This window comes from Chiroxiphia lanceolata, chromosome 10, assembly GCF_009829145.1.
Source record: "Chiroxiphia lanceolata isolate bChiLan1 chromosome 10, bChiLan1.pri, whole genome shotgun sequence".
Taxonomy (NCBI): Eukaryota; Metazoa; Chordata; class Aves; order Passeriformes; family Pipridae; genus Chiroxiphia; species Chiroxiphia lanceolata.
Window position 1 is genome coordinate 23670935 of NC_045646.1, and position 17838 is coordinate 23688772.

The 17838-nt window shown below is 57.8% G+C and overlaps 1 protein-coding gene across 3 annotated transcripts; it reads left to right on the plus strand.

Moving 5' to 3' along the window:
- Positions 1 to 1828: 1828 nt before the first annotated feature.
- ETV5 (ETS variant transcription factor 5) lies at positions 1829 to 15408 on the plus strand. 3 transcript variants are annotated; one of them, XM_032698279.1, is made up of 13 exons: positions 1829 to 1950; positions 2525 to 2661; positions 2838 to 2925; positions 3075 to 3122; positions 3224 to 3274; positions 8353 to 8482; positions 8594 to 8860; positions 10549 to 10808; positions 11494 to 11553; positions 12017 to 12085; positions 12430 to 12599; positions 13352 to 13453; positions 13629 to 15408. In XM_032698279.1, exons 2-13 carry the CDS (start codon positions 2617 to 2619, stop codon positions 13848 to 13850), a joined length of 1512 nt encoding a protein of 503 aa, XP_032554170.1. In that variant the 5' UTR covers positions 1829 to 1950; positions 2525 to 2616; the 3' UTR covers positions 13851 to 15408. The 3 variants fall into 3 exon arrangements, with proteins under 3 accessions (XP_032554170.1, XP_032554168.1, XP_032554169.1); XM_032698277.1 differs by lacking the exon at positions 1829 to 1950 and having other exon boundaries at positions 2422 to 2661; positions 2817 to 2925; XM_032698278.1 differs by lacking the exon at positions 1829 to 1950 and having other exon boundaries at positions 2423 to 2661.
- The last annotated feature ends 2430 nt before the right edge of the window (positions 15409 to 17838 follow it).

Here is a 17838-nt window from a genome sequence, read left to right on the forward strand (position 1 = left end):
AGGGTGTCAGGGCTGAAGGGGTGTTGGCAGCGGCAGCACGGTGGAGCGGCGCTCAGTGGGAGCTGCATCCGGCTAAATTTGGAGCCTGCAAATTTTTTTTTTTTTTTTTTTTCCCCTGAGTGGGCTCTAAATTTAGCAGGCACCCATCTCCAGCCCCCTCCCAGCCTTGGCTCTCCAGGGGCTTTGGCTCTTCCCGAGGCACTCCTGTGACCTCTCACCTGCCTGTCCCACAGTTGCACTCAGCCTCATCATCTCTCCCCGTCCCAGGGGTACTGAGCAGCCCCTGGACAGCGCGTGGCTGCAATCAGTGTGGGTCACACGCTGTGCCCCCCAGCTCTGCGGTGACCCAGCTCGTCCCAACAGCCTGCCGTGCTTCCCAGACCGGGTTTTGCCACCCACCCGCCCATGTGTCATCTGCTAATTTTACCTGCGGTGATTTAATCCTGGTTGCCTTCGTGCAGAGGGGAAATGAGAGCACCAGCACCTGCAGAGCCCCCCGGGAGTGGGCTCCGGGCAGCAAGGACACCCCGTGCCCTCTGTGCACTTCCTGCCCCCAGCACACAGGCACCCGGCGGGCAGTGTATCCTGGCAGCCCCCCCGCCATTCCACCCAGGACACGACGGCAGATGAGCTACCTGCCAAGACCAGCATTATCCCTGGGGGGTGGAGTTGGCCCTGAAGGGCTCTGGAAGCTTATCAGTAACCCAACATCGACAGAGGAGCTCCCACCAGCAGCCCACAGAGACACATTGCACAGCTCTCACAGGACACCGACAAGTCCATGACCTGAGGCTGAGGATTTCAAACTGGCCAGGACAACCCTGTACCGACAGGCTTCCTAACCCCTGGGCAACTTCCCAATGTGAGGCCTCCACACAGTCCATTTATCCTGCTGCATCCTCCCTGAGCAGCCACTGGCAGGTCCCCATGGCAAGTCTTACCCCGTTCATTTACAGATGGGGAAACTGACGCACTCAGCATGGAAATGATGCAGTCGAGGCCCTGGCAGGACACAGCAACACCACTCTGTCCTAAACTCATTCCCAAACTTCTGGGACATTTGCAGTCCTGCAAGGGAATGTATCCATGAACTCGCTTGGAGGGATTCGTAGCACGGGCAACCCCAAAGCCCCTGCAGATGTGAACTATTTTTCCCATGTCCCTTTCTCTAAGGCAACCCTGGCTCCAGGGTACCTGCAGAGGAAAGGCTGCCCAAGCAGGCACTCAGGCGTGGGTTAACGCCGGGCTCGAAGGGGGACTCCTGTGACGCCGCCTTGCTGGGGTGAAACCACCTCCCAGGAAAGAGGAGGGGATCTCACGGCCTATGCAGAGGGGTCCCCATTGCCAGTGAGGCCTGACGTCCATCCCATTCGTACGGCGTGCAGGTTCCTGGGCACACTGCGCACGAACCAGGTCCCCGCCACGCCGGATCCGGTCCCTTGGGTTGTCCCACCCCCCACCCTACCCCTCCCAAGGCCGCCGGTTAACCCCCCAGCCTCCCTCCTGCAGAAGGTCGCGGCCCCTTTAAATGCTGCGCTGCCCCGGCCCCACCCGCCAGCCTTTTTCCCCTTCTATTTTTTTATGAATGAAAAACTTTCCGGGCGGGGCCAGGCAAATCGCGCCGCGCCCATTGGTCGCTGCCGCCCCCGCCCACTCAGCCGACGTCCAATGGTGCTAGGCGGAGCAGCGCGCGGGCGGGCGCGGAGCGGCGCTGCAGCCAATCTGGTGGCGCGGACCGTCGAGCGGCGGCGTCCCATTGGCCGGCGCGGAGGGTAAACAAGCACGCGGGGCGTGGCGCGGCGGAGGCCGCTGGCTCGGGGGCTGCGGGCCGGCGCAGAGCGGCAGCGCGGTGCCCGGGCTCGGAGCGGCGCCGCGCCTTCCCCGGCCCCGGTCCCGGCTCGCCCCGCTGCCGCTGAGCCCGCGGCGGCTGAGTCCGCGGCACCCGGCCGGGTACGTGAGGGCCCGGCGGCGGGGGCGAGGCGCGGCCCGGGCCTGGGGCGGGGGCGGTGTTTATGAATGGCGCGGGCCGCGCGGTGTGAATGGCGGGGGGCGCGCGCGAGCGACAGAGCGAGCGAGCGCGCGCGCGGGGGAGAGGAGGGGGGGGCGGAGTTTATGAATGGGGCGCGCGGGGCGGCGTGGGAACGGGCCGGGCTGCGGTGCGGCCCTGCAGCGCTGAGCGCGGTGAGCGGCGGGGGAGGGAAGGGGGGAAGGGGGGAAGGGGGAGGCCGAGCGAGGGGCGGGGGGACCAAAGCATGCGGCCCGCCCCCCCCCCATACTGCCTCCTCTCGCCCGCCCTCCCCCCCCCACTGCCTCCTCCCGCCCGCCCCACTGCCTCCTCCCGCTCCCACGGCGCGTGATGTCACGGCCGTTTCTATAGAAATTAGGTGACATCACGAGCTGGGGGGCTGCGACCCGCCACGGCAGGAGCGGGCCGGCTCCCCGGGGAGGCGCGGCAGCCCCGCACCGAGCCAGCCCCGGGGGCGGCAGGGGCCAGGGTCTGATCCTGACCCCTTCCACCCCCCAGCCTCGCACCTGCCGGAGCCCAGGCGGGACCCCTCTTCCTGGGCCGGCGTCGATGCTGAGCGGGCCGGGGGCACTGCCCGCCTCCCCCGCACCATGGACGGCTTCTACGATCAGCAGGTTCCCTTCATGGGCCCCGGGGTAAGTTTGCCCTCCCTGATCCCTCTTGACACCTCCGTTCCCGACCTTGGGGGCACCTCCTCCCCATCCTTGGGAGTACTCCCCTTGTCCTTGGGGGCACCCTGCTCTCCTTGGGGGCACCCTCCAGCCTTGGGGGCTGTCACTCTCATGGGCAGCTGTTGCCCTGGTCGTTGCAGAAGTCCTGTGCAGAGGAGGGCCGAGGCCGGCCGGGGTCCGATAGGAAAAGGAAATTTTTGGAGACCGACTTGGCCCACGACTCGGAAGGTAGGCAGGGCTGGCCCAGGCGGCCATGGCCTCTCTTGTGCCCCGCAAGACCATTTGCCCCACGTTCGTTGGTTTAGAAATAATCCTGCAAATAATGGCAGTTTTATTTATTCTTCTGTGGAGCACATAAGTCTTTCACTCTGTTCCAGAGCTCTTCCAGGATCTCAGCCAGCTCCAAGAGGCCTGGCTAGCTGAAGGCAAGTGTTCACCTCCACCTTTTGCCATGTAAAATCTCTCCGCGAGCATTTTTTGAGAACTGAAAAAGCCATAAACCCACTTTTTTGTTTGTTTTTTTTAGCTCAGGTCCCCGATGATGAACAATTTGTCCCAGATTTCCAGTCTGACAACTGTAAGTGATTGTTCTGGGTTTTTGTTCTTCAGGGGGGAGGTGGTTTGGGTGCCTGTGCAAAACTTCGCGCTGGGTTTGGAGTTGCTTCCTTAGGAAAGCAGTTGTTGCTGGGGCTAAAACGTGGAATTGTGGGCTTCTGGGAGAAAGCATGTGCAATTTGGGTTCATCGAGATGAAACTTGCAATGTCCTGTCTTTTGTAAATGGGGAAAATCACGGCCCAACTCATGGTAATCTCTCTGACTGATCTCTGGGCTCCTCTGAGACAAGCTGCTTGTTCGTAGTAAGGTGGATTTGCTTCTAAACGCTCCTTTTCCATTCCAAGTGCAAGCGAGAGCCCGTGCTGGGCTCCTTGGTTAGCCACAATCTCTGCAGTTTCTGGAGCTTTTTACAGTCCTGGCCCAGGGCTGCTGGCAAGAGTGGGCCTGAGTGGTGAAACTTGAGCCGCTTTAAGCAGCATTAATCACTGGCAAGCGAGCCTGTTTAAAAGGAGGCCAGTGAAAATGCAGTCCCTCGTGAATTGCATAAGAGCGAGTGTTGGTTCTGAGCCGCGGTGCGCTGCTGGAGCGGGTTAGCGGCGAGGGCAGGGGCCGGGGAATGGCAGGGGCCGGGGAATGGCGTGTGGGGCTTGCGCAGCTCCGGGCGCTGCTCTCCGGACGTCTGAGGGTCGCTTGGAGGGGAAGGGGGGGGGGGGGTGAATCAGGATGTTTTGATTCGTTACCTGGCAAACACAAGTAGTAGCTTGGTGTTGGTGGCTGGGTTTTGCTGCTGAGCCAGACAGCTACGGAACTTAAAGGAAATCAAATTTAGCCTGCAGTCGAACAGATTTTTCGTTCCGGCTTTGTCACAGCATGCAGCGGGGTATCTCCTCCGACAGCAAATGCATGTTAATTATTGCTCTTTGATTACTTCGGAGTGGGAAGCTTGCCATTAAGCTGTTCCAGACAGCCCAAGTTTCAGATGTGCTTTTCTCCCTGTCTCCCCTGAGATAAAAGGCGAGCCTGGAGTCAGAAACACAACGGGCTGTTGACATCCCGAGCACAGCCCGGCAGCTCTCGCTCGGAGCGGTAGAAACTGCAGTGTGCGTGGGAGGGTGGCTCTTGGAGCTGAAGCTGTTTCCAGTGCCTTTTGGCAGTCTCTTGTTTCCTTGTAACCTGAAGAGCTTAGGGAGGAGAGACAAACTTTTCTGGGTGATGCAGGGAAAAGAGGGGAAAAATAAAAAGGCATTTGGTCAGGACTCTTAAAATGTTTTGACCTGCACAGCCCGCAGACCTGGTGTTGAAACGACTTTGTTACTTGAAAAGAGATCTGCCTGTGTGACTCCCCACTGCAATAACCTTCCTTAACTTTCCTGAGGAAATAACCTTCCTTAACTTTCCTGAGGAAAGAAAGCAAAGGTTTCCTTTGCTGCTGCTGTGTTGGCTTTGAGGGGGCTCAGACTCAGGTGGAGGGGAATGGGGAGCCTGGCTCTTCCATCCCTGCACTGGAGAGATTTTAAAGAGGAGAGAAACTCCAGTTTACAGTTCCCTGACCCTATTTTCTCATTTCACTCCGGTTTTGAACCCTGTGCCATGTAGAAAGGAAGAGAGGGACGGCTCCGGTGCAGCTCCTTCCTGCACCTGGCTTTCACTAAGGGAGATGGGCTGCTTTCCTGGTCACATTGGGGTTCAGTGTCCTTTAGCTCCCAGGGGAAGGTAAATCCCTCCTTAGTCCCTACAGATGTTTGTGGGCATGCCTTGGACTCTGTTACTGCAGTCGTGTGCCTTTTCACTGAGGAAGCTACTGCTCTCTTATCCTGAGCAAACTTCCATCTCCTGCCCCATCGTGCATTCCCAGGGCCAAGCTTTCTTGGCACAGCAGCAAAAAGGGACAAACCAGGCTCAGTTTGCACCCCACTGCAATGGGGGGATCATGCACTGCCACATGTGCTGTGTGGAGTCTTGGAGATGCTCAGAACTGCAACATCCTTCTTGCCTTGCTAAAACCCTCTCATAGCTGCCTGCAGCTCCACTGCTTCCTACTTGCTGTTCCCAATTCCTTAGCCGAGATCCTCTGCAGAGAGGGGCTTAAAGTAGGGGCTTAGGAGCAAAATAACATGCTGGAGGGCAGTGGATCACTGTGCTAGGGAGGAAACCCCACTGTAGAGAAACCAGGGCTGCTCTGAATGAGGGATGTTTTGTTCTTAGCACCCTGGACTGAGCAGCAAGAGGCCTGATTCAGTGCTTATAAGTTGAACAGGGAAATGGTGGATCCTCCTGGGAAGGCAAGGAGGCCACGGGTAACTCCACAGAGCTCACCACGCTGGCCATCGTGCTGCATCCCTGGCCAGGCATAGGTGTGGGTTCACCAGCAGTGTGGTCCTGGGGAGAAGGGTGTATGTGTGGTGTTATGCCTCCATCAGTTGTTTATATACCTGAGAAGCGATGGAATCATTCTGAGGAGATCAAGCATCACAGGAGATGGTTTGTTCCCCGGGTACTTGTGGCCTCCCTGCATGGGAGGCACGTGGCAAAAGCCACGGGCAGGACACGGAGTGGGTTTTCTTACACACCAAAATGAAAGCAGGAGGTTTGTTTGTGAGGAAGAGTCGTTTAAACAAAGGACAACAGGAGCCTGGCTTCTATTTCTGGCTTCTCTCCTGGTGTGACCTTGGGTGCGTCCTGTAGTGTCGGGAGATGGAGGGGCAGGCGCCGAGCTCAGCTCCCAGGTGACGGCTTGAGCGGGTGCCAAGGTCCCTGCGCTGGGAGTGGTGGTTTAGTTCCCTTCCCCTTGCTTTGGACAGTGGGTGCCACTGGCAAAGCCAGTGTCCTCCAGGCTCGGCATTTTGGAGATCCATTTATGCTGGTGGACTGGAACAACCTACCCGGTCTCTCACCAAGGGATTCACTGGGAATTCAAGGCCTGGAGTGGCTTTGGGGTGTCACCCTTTTCCATGGGAGACCTCTTCGCTGATGGGTTGGCATGGTTGGCATTTGGGGCATCTACAGCTTGACTGGTTATAAGGCACTGTGATGGTTTGCCTGAGCTCCCCCACTTTCCCTTCCTACCTGGGCACAGCAGTGGCACGTGTAGCTGGTCCCTTGCCCAGCCTCCCTGGGATCCTTTCATCCCTAGGGGCTAAAGCAGACCAGAGAGGGGCTGTCAGGCACCCACAGGCGCTCTCGCTGCTCCCATGGCTCAGCCCTGGCATGGATCTGCTGAGGCATGTTCTCCAGCCCCATCTGTAGTTGAGCTGCTCCCTCTGCCTATTTTTATGTATTTTTTTAGCTTTAAATTATAGTGCCGAGGGCAGGACCGGAAAGGGTAAAAGTGCTCATGCATCCTTTGAGGCACTGGGTGCTGGGGCAGGGCTCTCCTTCCCAGGGAACCCTCCAGCCTGGCTGCTCACTGCTGGGATCCAAACCCAGCACCTTCCCCGCAAAAGCTGCACCACCAGCCTTGGTGCCCCCTCAGCTCCTGCAGCCTCGTCAGCCACGAGCTGGGCATCAGGAGTGCCTCGCAGGAGCAGCGCCGGCCGGCCCTGCAGTGTTTGTGTAAGGAATCCAAACGTTGCACGGAGTCCGGGCTTGGACAGCTGGTCTCTGTTAGGATCTTAAGGCTCATTTCCCTTTTTTTTTGAATGGCAGAGCTAAGCTCTGGGGAAATTTTTCCTTTCTTTTTTTTTTTTTTTCTTCCCTCCCTCAGCCACATGAATGGAGCGCTCCGAAGTGTTTGTGAATGGAGGGTGGTGCCTGCTCAGGGACTGGAGGGTTTTTTTTCAATGAATAACCAGACCCCATTGTACGACTGGCGGAAAAACAACCCGCTCCAACAACACGGAGCCTGTTTGGGAGAACCATGCCCGCAATAGGCAGCTGGAGCCCTTCCAAAGCCAGTTCCCCTTTGCTTTCCCGTGGCTCGTGGGGCGCCTGGACTTTGCCGCCGCCGTGCCGGCCCCCTGTTAAGGCTGGAAATGCTGAGAGCGGCAAAACCTCGCTGGGGAGGGGGGAAGGAGGAGGAGTGGGATAAATCCGGCTTGGGAGCCAGTGGAAGGCGTGTGGGGGGCTGTGCTGGCTCAGCGCTGGGCTTTGTGTTTCAAATCCTTCTCGGGGGGTTTTATGCCCTCGGTACCAGCTGTGCTGGGCCCTTGCAAGGAAGGGGGACGGGTAGAGAGGGAAGTCAGCAGCTCTTTAAAGGTTTTGACAAATTAGGGGAGCAGCTAATTACCTGGCAAGCTGTGAACAGTTGTCCTGGAGCTACTCCTCTCCACTGTAGCTGGGCTGTGTTTAGGCTTTGCATGAAGCTAATACTCCACTTCCGATTAGTCTTGGCTCTCCTCTGAGGCACTATTTAGGTGCAGATCTCTGAGGCGCTTTCCCTTTCCTAGAGCGCCTGCTTTTAGAAATCAATTAGCTTAAGCGTATATTATTCAGTTTATAATTATATATAGTAAGTGGGCTTGGGAGTGGGTAGTGAGGATTTGGGTTTAATGGGATGTTTGTCACTTGAGCTCATACAATTGTGGGACCCTGGGAGAGGGTCTGCTTGGAGCACCTTGGCTGGGGGAAGGTGGATCCTGTTTACTGACTCTCTGGAAGATGGGTATACCCCTGTGAGGACAAGTGGGTTGCTGTGTTCTGTTTATGAGCTCTCAGAGCTCCAGTCTGTCAAGCCCCTGCATTCCTTGCTCCACGGCCTGGGGGAGCAGCCGCTGCCTGTGGTGCCTGGGCTCGGTTCCACTTGCTGAGGGGCTCTGGCCACGGCACATGTCTCGTCCGTGGCTGTTGTCAAGCTGCCTGTTCCCCTTTCACAGCCCTTGCTCTGCCCCTCTTGGATCCCAATGGGGAAGGACTCCCTCTCTACGAGCAATGTCCTGGGCTGCTGTGACTGTCCCAGTTCTGCCCTCCCCTGCCACCCCAGCTCACTCCACTGCCAATGTTGGGGTCTGCTGGGGCACCCTCCTGCCCTGGTTCAGTTGTCTGATGCTCCTGGGGCATAATTCAGCACCTGATTCCCAAGCAAAGAGCACTGAAGCAGATGCTCCCAGGGGCGATGTCCCCATTGCTCTCTCCGACGTGTATCCTCCTTGTTCTCCTTGCAGTGGTCCTGCACGCCCCACCTCCGGCAAAGATCAAGCGGGAGCTGCCCAGCCCGTCCTCGGAGCTGTCATCCTGCAGCCACGAGCAGGCTCTCTGTGCTGGCTATGGGGACAAGTGCCTCTACAACTGTTGGTAGGTAGCGCAGGGACAGCCGCTGCCCGCAGACCCCTCGGGGACTCCCTGTCATGCGGGCGGTGTCCCCGTCGGTGTCTCCCTCAGCCCCTGGCCCATCTCCTTTGGCAGTGCCTATGACAGGAAACCCCCCGCCGGGTTCAAGCCATTAACGCCGCCCACCACGCCGGTGTCCCCCGCGCACCCTGGATCGGCCCTGCCACCACCGCCACCACCGGCCCCGGCCGTGCCGGCAGCTGCCCATGGGGCGGCCCCGGCCCCGCACGCGCTGCAGGAGCAGCGGCAGCAGCAGCAGCCCTTTGCTGTGCCACGGCCACCACACCCGCCCATGCACATGCCAAAGATGATATCTGAGAACCAATACCCCACAGAGCACAGGTAAGGTGTTCCCCACCCCAGCAACTGCTGGGGGGGTTATGAGGACTCTTAGGGTGGGTCAGTGACCCCATAGCGTGGGGAAGGAGGAGGGATGCCTGTCCCTTTGTCCCCATGCTGCGATTGCAGACGGTGGGCCAAATGTTGCTGCCTGAGGTCCCGTGTGGCAAAACTTGCTACTTCCTACTGGGATCTTGCAGCTCTTTCTCCTGCTAATGGGGAGAACCTCTCCTCCCAGCCCCTGGAACACCAGGCAGAGCCTTTGCCTCCCCCTCCAGAAAGGTGAGGGAGGCAGAGGCTGCCTCCTGCATCCATCCCTGTGCCAACAGGTGATGGTGCTGAGTCAGGGCTCTGTTCTCCTCATTCCCATCCACTGCAGCTCTGCCCCCAAACCAAGCCCTGCAGGGCTGGGGAGCTGTGACCTTTCCTGTCCTGTCCCTGTGCACTGCTAGGCTAGGGGTTGGTCCTGAGCTCCCTTTTATATCTCATTGCATTACCATGATTTTGGGGGCTGTGGAAGGAGACCCCTGCTCCCTCCTTCCTCTTCAAGCTGTGGCTTCATCCCCCAACACTCCCCTGTCCCTGGACACTTTTTCAGTCCTCAGCCTCACCATGGGTTTGCTCCCAAGGGTGCTCTCAGTAGGTGCCACAGCGCAGGTCACAGAAGACCTCTGGCCTTGCTTTTGGCCTCTGGATGCCCTTTGCTGTGACAGCCACTCTGTCACCCCTGTGGTCATGGGGCTAGATGTGGCAACCCGGCAAAGACCATGCAGTGGGGCCATGGAAACCCTTGGAAAGTGCCCACAGCAGGTGAACATCCCTCCCCAGCAAAGCAGAGCTCTGGGTGACCTTTGAGCTATGCGGGGGGCTGGCTGCGACCCCTTGGGAAGCACCATGCCAGCGTGGGGCTTGGGTTTCATTCAGGAAGGGCAGAGGGACATGGCTCGGAAATGGAGTAATCCCAGCCCGGCAGCTGGGAGAGCTCCGGTTACAAAGCCAAATGGTGCAAGGCCGGCCGAGAGGAGCCAGCGCGGAGATCCCAGATCGCCTTTCAAGGTGCTGGAGGACGGGGGGATGCGGCAGCACACCCTCGGGATGGTCCCTCATCTACTGCCACCAGCAGAGATCGTGCTGGGGCTCAGACCAGTGGTGGCAGCACCCTGGAGCTGAAAATAGTGCTCTCTGCTGTTGAGTTCAAGGTTTAATCCCGGCTGCGCAGGCGGATTAGCAGCCGGCTGGAGTTGCAGAGTGGATTTGGCTTTGCATAAGCGCCCACCCATGCGCAGCATCCCCGGGCCCTGCAGTGCTGCCCCCCACCCTGGGGCCAGATTTTACTGGTTTACAGCATTAGGACTGTTGCAGGCTGTTTTTTTGGTTCCTTTTCTCGCTCCTTTCCAGATATCTGAAGCCCAGAGTGCTTTTCTGTGATGGCCCATGTGCTATCCTGCCCTTTCAGCATGGGGTGCCCAGTGCTTGGAAGGGGACGGGGCTCCTCAGCACCCCACTGGGTCCCCATGGGATTAGCCCCTGTGGTGGCCATGCTCCTGAGGAACCATCCCAGCCTGCTGTGGGTGCACCCTGGGAGCACCCCAAGCTGAAGACACCCAACTGTCATGCAGTCCTGGTCTGGGATGGGAACTGGCAGCAGGGCTCATCCCCACTCTGCAGTAATGCCGTGTCCTTTCCCCCAGGTTTCAGAGGCAGCTGTCTGAGCCCTGCCACCCCTTTCCACCGCAGCCGGGGGTCCCAGGGGACAGCCGCCCCGTCTACCACCGGCAGCTGTCGGAGCCCCTGGGCCCGGCTGCCCCCCGCCCCCCTCAGGGATTCAAGCAGGAGTACCATGACCCACTCTACGAGCCCAGCGGCCCCGGCCTGCCTGGCCCCCCTGGGCACGGCTTCCAGCCCCCCATGGGCATCAAGCAGGAGCCCCGGGACTACTGCATTGATTCAGGTGGGTATGAGCTGGGGGGCGGCCAGGTGCTGGGTGGGGTTACACCACTGACACCCAGAGGAGCAGAGCATCTCCTCCATCAGCATGGTGGGTTCAGGGTTGAGCCTCAGGCAGTGGGTGCTGGAGTTCCCATAGTGCTGGGATACTGCTTTGCCTTTTTCTTTCCTCTCTCTCCTCCTCCCTTTCCAAAGCCAGGGAATAGAGCAGGCATTCACCCAATGCTGTGTGGTGTGGTCGGTGCCATAGCCATGGGCTGGGGTGCCCCACGGCACCCAGCGGGTCCCCCCACAGCCCTGGCCTGGGGCTAGCTGTGATTGCTGGCTGCTGGACCCCACCAGCATCACGGAAAAATCCTCTAATCGCCTTAGGACCTAAAAATATCCCAACCTCGGGATGGAGGGTGGCACAGCCGAGCAGATGGTAGGGGAGGCGCAGTGGTGCCTCCCTTCCTGTGGGGCCTGTGAGAACCTGAGCTGACTTAGCCTTTGCTCCAGTGTTCGTTGCAGTGCCACCTCAAGTCACACTGGGTTTTTCCCCAATGTTGAGGGTGGATGCAGGGGACCGGGGAGGGGGGGAGATGCCCGGACTATGCCGTAGGATGTGCTTGGGGTGGAAATATGCTGCCAAATGCTTGGTGGGACCCATGGGATTTACATCCTTAATGTCACCTTCATCTCTCTCGCAGAAGTGCCTAACTGCCAGTCCTCGTACCTACGGGGGAATGTCTTCCCCAGCAGCCATGACGGTGAGTGACCTCCCCCATTCTCCCCCTGTTCATGGCATCCCTGGTGGGTCCCATCCCATCCCTCTTTTGGGGCCGGCAGTACCTTCCAGGAGGCCAACAGAGCTTCTGGGCACCCTGAAAACACCCACAGGAGCATGGTGGTGCCTGTAAGAGCCGCATGCACTGGCACCAGCACTAAAAGCAGCCAGCAGCCCCTGCGCGTGTGCCGCAAGGGCACGGCAGCGCCGTGTAATCTGGGATAATATGCCTGATATAGCTGCTAAGAGGGTTTTGGTTCTGCCAGCTCCCCGGAGTGAGGGGGGGCAGAGCTGCACGGTGCTCAGACACTGAAATAACTGGGGTTGAGTCTGCTGCTGGAGCTGGGGATATAGGGTCTTGTGCTGGGTTGGGTCAAGCCCGGGTTTTCTGGGGTCCAGCCAGAGTGGTTGAGACACTGTGCACACTGAGGGTCTTTTCCCCATAGGATTTTCATATGAAAAGGACACACGATTGTATTTTGATGACACGTGCGTGGTACCGGAGAGGCTGGAGGGTAAGAGTCTGACCCCAGGGGGACCAGGGCTCATGGAGGGAGATGTGGGGATGCTGGGATCCACAGTGTCTGGCTTTTAAAGCCAAGCAGTGCTGGTACAGTGCTCTCACAAGCTGCTGAGCACCATCCCACACAGCAGCTTGGCATCGTCGCCATGCCCATCTCTGTCCCTGCCACCTTCCTGCCTGCAGCACCTCTTCCCTCTGCCACCCCATGGCCTGATCCTGCTCAGCTGTCTCAGCACAGGGATGACCTCAGTGTTGCTGTACATGTCTGTTGCTGCTGACACAATCTGGGAGAGGGGCAGACCCAGGGTGTTTAACCAGGTGTCTCTGTGGGGGCAGGTAAAGTGAAGCAGGAGCCCACCCTGTACCGCGAGGGCCCTCCTTACCAGCGGCGTGGGTCCCTGCAGCTCTGGCAGTTCCTCGTCACCCTCCTGGATGACCCTGCCAATGCCCACTTCATCGCCTGGACTGGCCGGGGCATGGAGTTCAAGCTGATCGAGCCTGAGGAGGTACGAGAGGTGGTCCTGCCCTCAGGCTGGGGAGTGGCCATGGGGGATGCAGGAGAGGGCTGGATCCTTCCCATGCAACAGCATGTTCATGCTTGCACTTGAAGCGAGACACGTGTCTTTACTCTCCAGGTAGCTGTAGAAATTTGCCTTTAATCTCTTCCACTGCCTCTTGGCGTGGCATGTGCCAGCCCCTGAAGCTGCAAGTGGTCACCAGATGCAGTGGCATTGCCTCTGTGCTGTGCCTTGCCGAGACCTGCTGCTCCACCAAGGCTCCCTCCTTCCCAAACTGCTCCCATCCTTTGCCCTGGGTTCCCAGCAGTGGTTCCATGCTGGCACGCTGCCGTGCTGGAGCCGTGTGGCTCTGCGGGAGGGTGACACAGAGGAAGAAGCTGTTTGGGGAGTAATTGAAAGCAGCTGTAGCAAGCACAGAGCTGTGCATTGTGGGTAATTACCCATAATGTCTCTTATGCCATGCATGGAAATTGTGGTTTTTTGAAGCAGCTTTTTTGGCAGGCTCCCCCTAATCAAATGGCTTTTGATTCGGCTCCCGGTTTGGCGGTGGCTGCGTGGTCGCAGCTGGAGTGTATATAATGGCAGGCGGGGCACCACTCCTGGACCGTGGTGATGCCTTCACCCCCGGCTGCATCAGCCCTCTGAAACGAGACCCTTTTCGTTTCTGTTGTGATTTCGTGTGAGGATCCATGTCCAAGCCCTCACTGGAGCCCTGACTGCTGCCACCTGTCTCCCCGCAGGTAGCGCGGCGCTGGGGCATCCAGAAGAACCGGCCAGCCATGAACTACGACAAGCTCAGCCGCTCCCTGCGCTACTACTATGAGAAAGGCATCATGCAGAAGGTGAGTAACCCCACCTGCCACCCCACAACGGAGGTGTGACTGTCCCCCACTATCACTGTGGCATCTCAGGGGGCAGCAGGAGGGGGGTTAGCTCTGGTGTCAGGTGTGCAGTGCTTCCCCAGGGCAGGGTGAAAGTTCAGGGCACCTCTCACACCCTCCCTCCTCCTCCTCACAGGTTGCCGGTGAGCGGTACGTCTATAAATTCGTCTGTGACCCCGACGCCCTCTTTTCCATGGCCTATCCCGACAACCAGCGCCCTTTCCTGAAGACAGAGCCCGACTGCCCGGTGCCAGAGGAGGAGACAGTGCCGCTGACGCACTTCGAGGACAGCCCAGCATTCCTTCTGGAGATGGATCCCTGTGGCAGCCTTCCCTATGCAGAGGGCTTCGCCTACTGACTCGGCCGGCCGGCAGAGCCATTGGCACTAGCGCATCCACCTGGGGCAAACGTTGTTTTCTAAAGAATATTTTTGGCTGTTCATAATGGAAAAAAAAAAAAGCACCCAACGACAAACCGCGTGGGTGCACACACAAATTGGAGGGATCTAAAACACCCCGCGTGTGTCACCGATGAATTCCCACCCTTCCTGTCCAAGGGCTAGTGCACAGGACTGCCCGTGGCCGGCACCTCCTGCCACACATCAGCGTGATGTTTTGGGGCGCCGGGAGCCTAAAGCTGCAGTGTCTGCCCCAGGCTCTGGCTCTGGCAGTGCCCCAGGACTGGGCTGCGTGGCCGCCGAGCCAATTGTCACGACAATCTGCTTTGCATCGAGCACAATCCGCGTAGCTGCCTTGTGTGGTGGAAAGGGCTTTGATTTGCACAGAGAGGAGGGATGCAGGGGGGCTGCCTTGGCCAGCACCCCAGAGCTGATGTGTGCAGCATCCTACCCCAACCCTGAGAAGCCTTCTGCCTTCTTCCCGAACCCCCCCTCCTCATATAACCTGTTGTTCCCATATAATCCACTGCATCCTCTCCGTGTCCCCTTCGATCCTCCTCAGCTCTGGCTGCAGCCCATGGGTTGCATTTTAGGGGAGGAGACCCTGACACTAATTCCCTCCTTGTTTTGGTTTTTTTGTTTTTGTTTTTGGGGGTTTTTTTGATGTTTTAGGAAAATAAGAAAGGTTTCTAAACTGATTTTTGTAGATTTTTTGTATTTTAAGGCAAAGCTATTTTTTGCAGCCCGGCTGCTGTTCCCGGAGCCCCTGGAGACACCCCCATGGCTTTCCCGGTGGCACACTTGCAGGGGCAGCCCTCGATGCCTGTGGCTCCCTGGGATGGCTGCCGAAGGATCTAGTCCACTCCATTTCACTGCTCCAATCCTCTTTCCCGGGGAGCCGGGGCTGAACCCCGGTGTCGGCTCAGCTGCGCTCCCCCTGCTCGGCATGGCCTCGGAGCTGGGCTGTAAGGCTGAGGTGGGCAGGGATGGGGGGTCCCCCACCCCCCTTCCTGGATACCCCACTTCTCTCCAGCTCCCCCCTCCCCGCTGCACCTCCTAACACTCATCCACCACTCGTATATCCATACCTGCCTCCCCCGCACCAGGCTACATGTTTTCATTGTAAATGCTGTATAGGAATTTTTTTCTCTTCCTTAGTTAGCTTCGGTTGGAATTTTTTGGGGTTTGTTTGGTTTTGGGTTGTTTTTTTTTTTGTTTTTGTCTGATTCATTCTTTTTTGGGGAAGTATGAAGATTAACTCACGAAGACTCGGTTACTCTCCCCATGGGGGCTGCAGTGACCTGTACCCATGGGGAGCATTCGGTTTTTGGGAACCCCACCTTGGGGACAGGGTTTTAACCATTTGCTCGGTGTGGCAGGTCTGCAGTGCAGAAGGGGTTAATCTGAGGACTGATTTGAAATATCTTTACTCAAGCAGGGCTATGTATCTCCTGCAAAGCTGCATTACATTCTGTACTGTGTACAATAAAGGATCTTGCTTCATGTTCCTCCCAGGCTACCTGGGCTCCTGCTTTGCCTGCACCATGGGATGCTTCCTGGACTGGGAGGGAGCCTCTGGGTGTGCTTGTGGAATCTGAAGTGGTCTAGAGTACAGGCCATCACTTGGGCCTGCAGGGCTGTGTGCCTGGAGCTGGGACCAGGTCAGCAGGGCTGCTCTCATCCCAGTTCTGGGCTTGTTGCTCCCGGATCTCGATGCTGCCATGGCTTTCACAAAGCTGCATCCAGTGAGAGGATCCATTTGGAATGGGGGTGGCTTCTTCCCAGTGAGGTGCAATTTAATTTTGCTTCTTTCCTGGAGTTTCTCCATTAGTGGGTCCTTCCCTTTCCCCAGGGAACCCAAGCCTCTGCCATCAAGCAGTACTAAAGCTGATGGGGACCTCTTAGGGAAGCCCCTCCTGGAGTTCCTGGTAGCAGTCCCCCAGCACCTTATAGCTCCATTTCTAGGCTAGAAAAAATCCAGGGTTTGCAAAAAGCTGAAGAAGGTGGGTGGAGGGCAAGGGCTGCTCCCTGGTTTCAGTTAAAGGGTCTGTGTTTCCCCTGATGTGCTGAAGAAAAGCTCAAGCACCCCAGAACTGCCCAGTCCCATTGACCTCAATTTTAGCTGGGCTAAGCCAGGGTGTCCACTGGCTCCCAGCCCATCCTGTGCAGGGTGGTGGGCTGATGCTATTGGAGATACTCTGACAGCTCTTCTCTTGCAGGTTTTCATTGCCCAGCCAACCCCCATCCTTAGACATGGCAGTGGAGAGATGGAAGGTCCTTATAGAATCATAGAATCAGCTGGGTTGGAAGGGACCTCAGAGATCATCAATTCCAACCCTTGATCCAACACTGCTGCAGTTACTAGACCATGGCACTGATGCCACATCCAGTCTCTTTTTAAAAATCTCCAGAGATGGAGAATCCACCACTTCCCTGGGCAGCCCATTCCAATGTCTGACCACCCTCTCTGTAAAGAAATTCTAATATCTAACCTAAACCTCCCCTGGCACAACTTGAGACCGTGCCCTCTTGTCTTGCTGATCGTTGCCTGGGAAAAGAGACCAACCCCCACCTGGCTACAACCTCCTTTCAGGTAGCTGGCATTATGTGCCATGATGCTCTTTATAGACCTCGCCTAGATCCGCTCCTGGCCATCAGCCACATGGTCCTTGAGCGTCTCTTCTTCCATTGTGCCTAAAGTATTAAGCTGAGCAGAGAACTGTGGCTGTCTCCCAGCCCTGGCAGAGCAAAACAGGATCTCAAACACCCAGCAAAAACAATTCATCTGGCGTGAAGCCTTCCAGGAGCTAAATCAGCTGCTCAGCCCCAGGAGACACCTCCTTCCACTCCCTAGGGAGCTCCATGCCAGGCTCTCAACCCTATCCCATTTTTATTTTCCACAAAGCTCTGTCCTCTGCCCAAGACTGAAAAACCCAGGTGATCTGAGCTCCAGACAGCGCCTGGTAATCCCACCTTCGATGGGGATTTTATCAGACTGAGTCCTGGTGCTCAGGATGGAGGAAGGGGAAAATGGGGCCACCGGCAGCCCAGCCGGCAGGCAGATGGCTCAGGAGACAGGACCTCGACCTGGTGCACAGCAAGTGTGTGGGACCAGTTATGGGTGGTGAGGATGAGCAGATAAGGCAAAGCCTTCATCAAGCATTTTGTCACACCACAACCCTGACCCCAACCCTGCAAATCCTGCTGTGGGCAGGGCTGTGGGCCCAAGGGCTTTGCTCTTGCAGAAGGAAGAGGACAGGAGATGAGATGTTTTTCTATTTCAGCCTGTCTGCATGGGACAAAAGAGTTCAGGCCCCAAAGGCATTGATACCACACTGGCTTTTATGTACTTAGGACACCAAGAATTTGCTCCTGCTGCACATCATATCTCACTCTCTTCACACTCCATGCAGATGGAATGGAGCTGCCTTGGGTGCACGGTCCCATTCATCCCCACTGCGAGGGTGAGGGACAAGCCACAGCTGCTCAATGACCTGCCTGCAGCCTCCCAGGGGTGGGGACAAGAGCTCCCAGGCAGTGCAGGGGCTGTCCTAGCATTTGTCAGGAGTTGGGGAAACAGGTGGGAAAGCTTCCCTGCTCCCTGCACACCTCCTGCCCCATCAGGTGCTGCTCCCAGGCACAGGGATGTGCCCTCCTCAATGCTTCAATGTGTGGTGGAGTGGGGAGCCTGGCTGGGAAGCACTGCCATAACTACCACCACTTCCTTCTAGGACCGGGAACAGCTGGGGCCACCACTGCTCCATCCCCAGGATCAGCCACTTTGGTCCTCTCCTCACCCACCCCAGCACTGTCTGCCTCCTGCCTTCCTCCCACTCCTCCCGGCTGCTGGGGAGGATGAAGAGGAGTGAGTAGAGAGGATGGTGAAGGATGAGGCAGCATTTGGGGGAGGATTCCAGCCATCCAGACTGGGCAAAACCCTGGTGCTGGT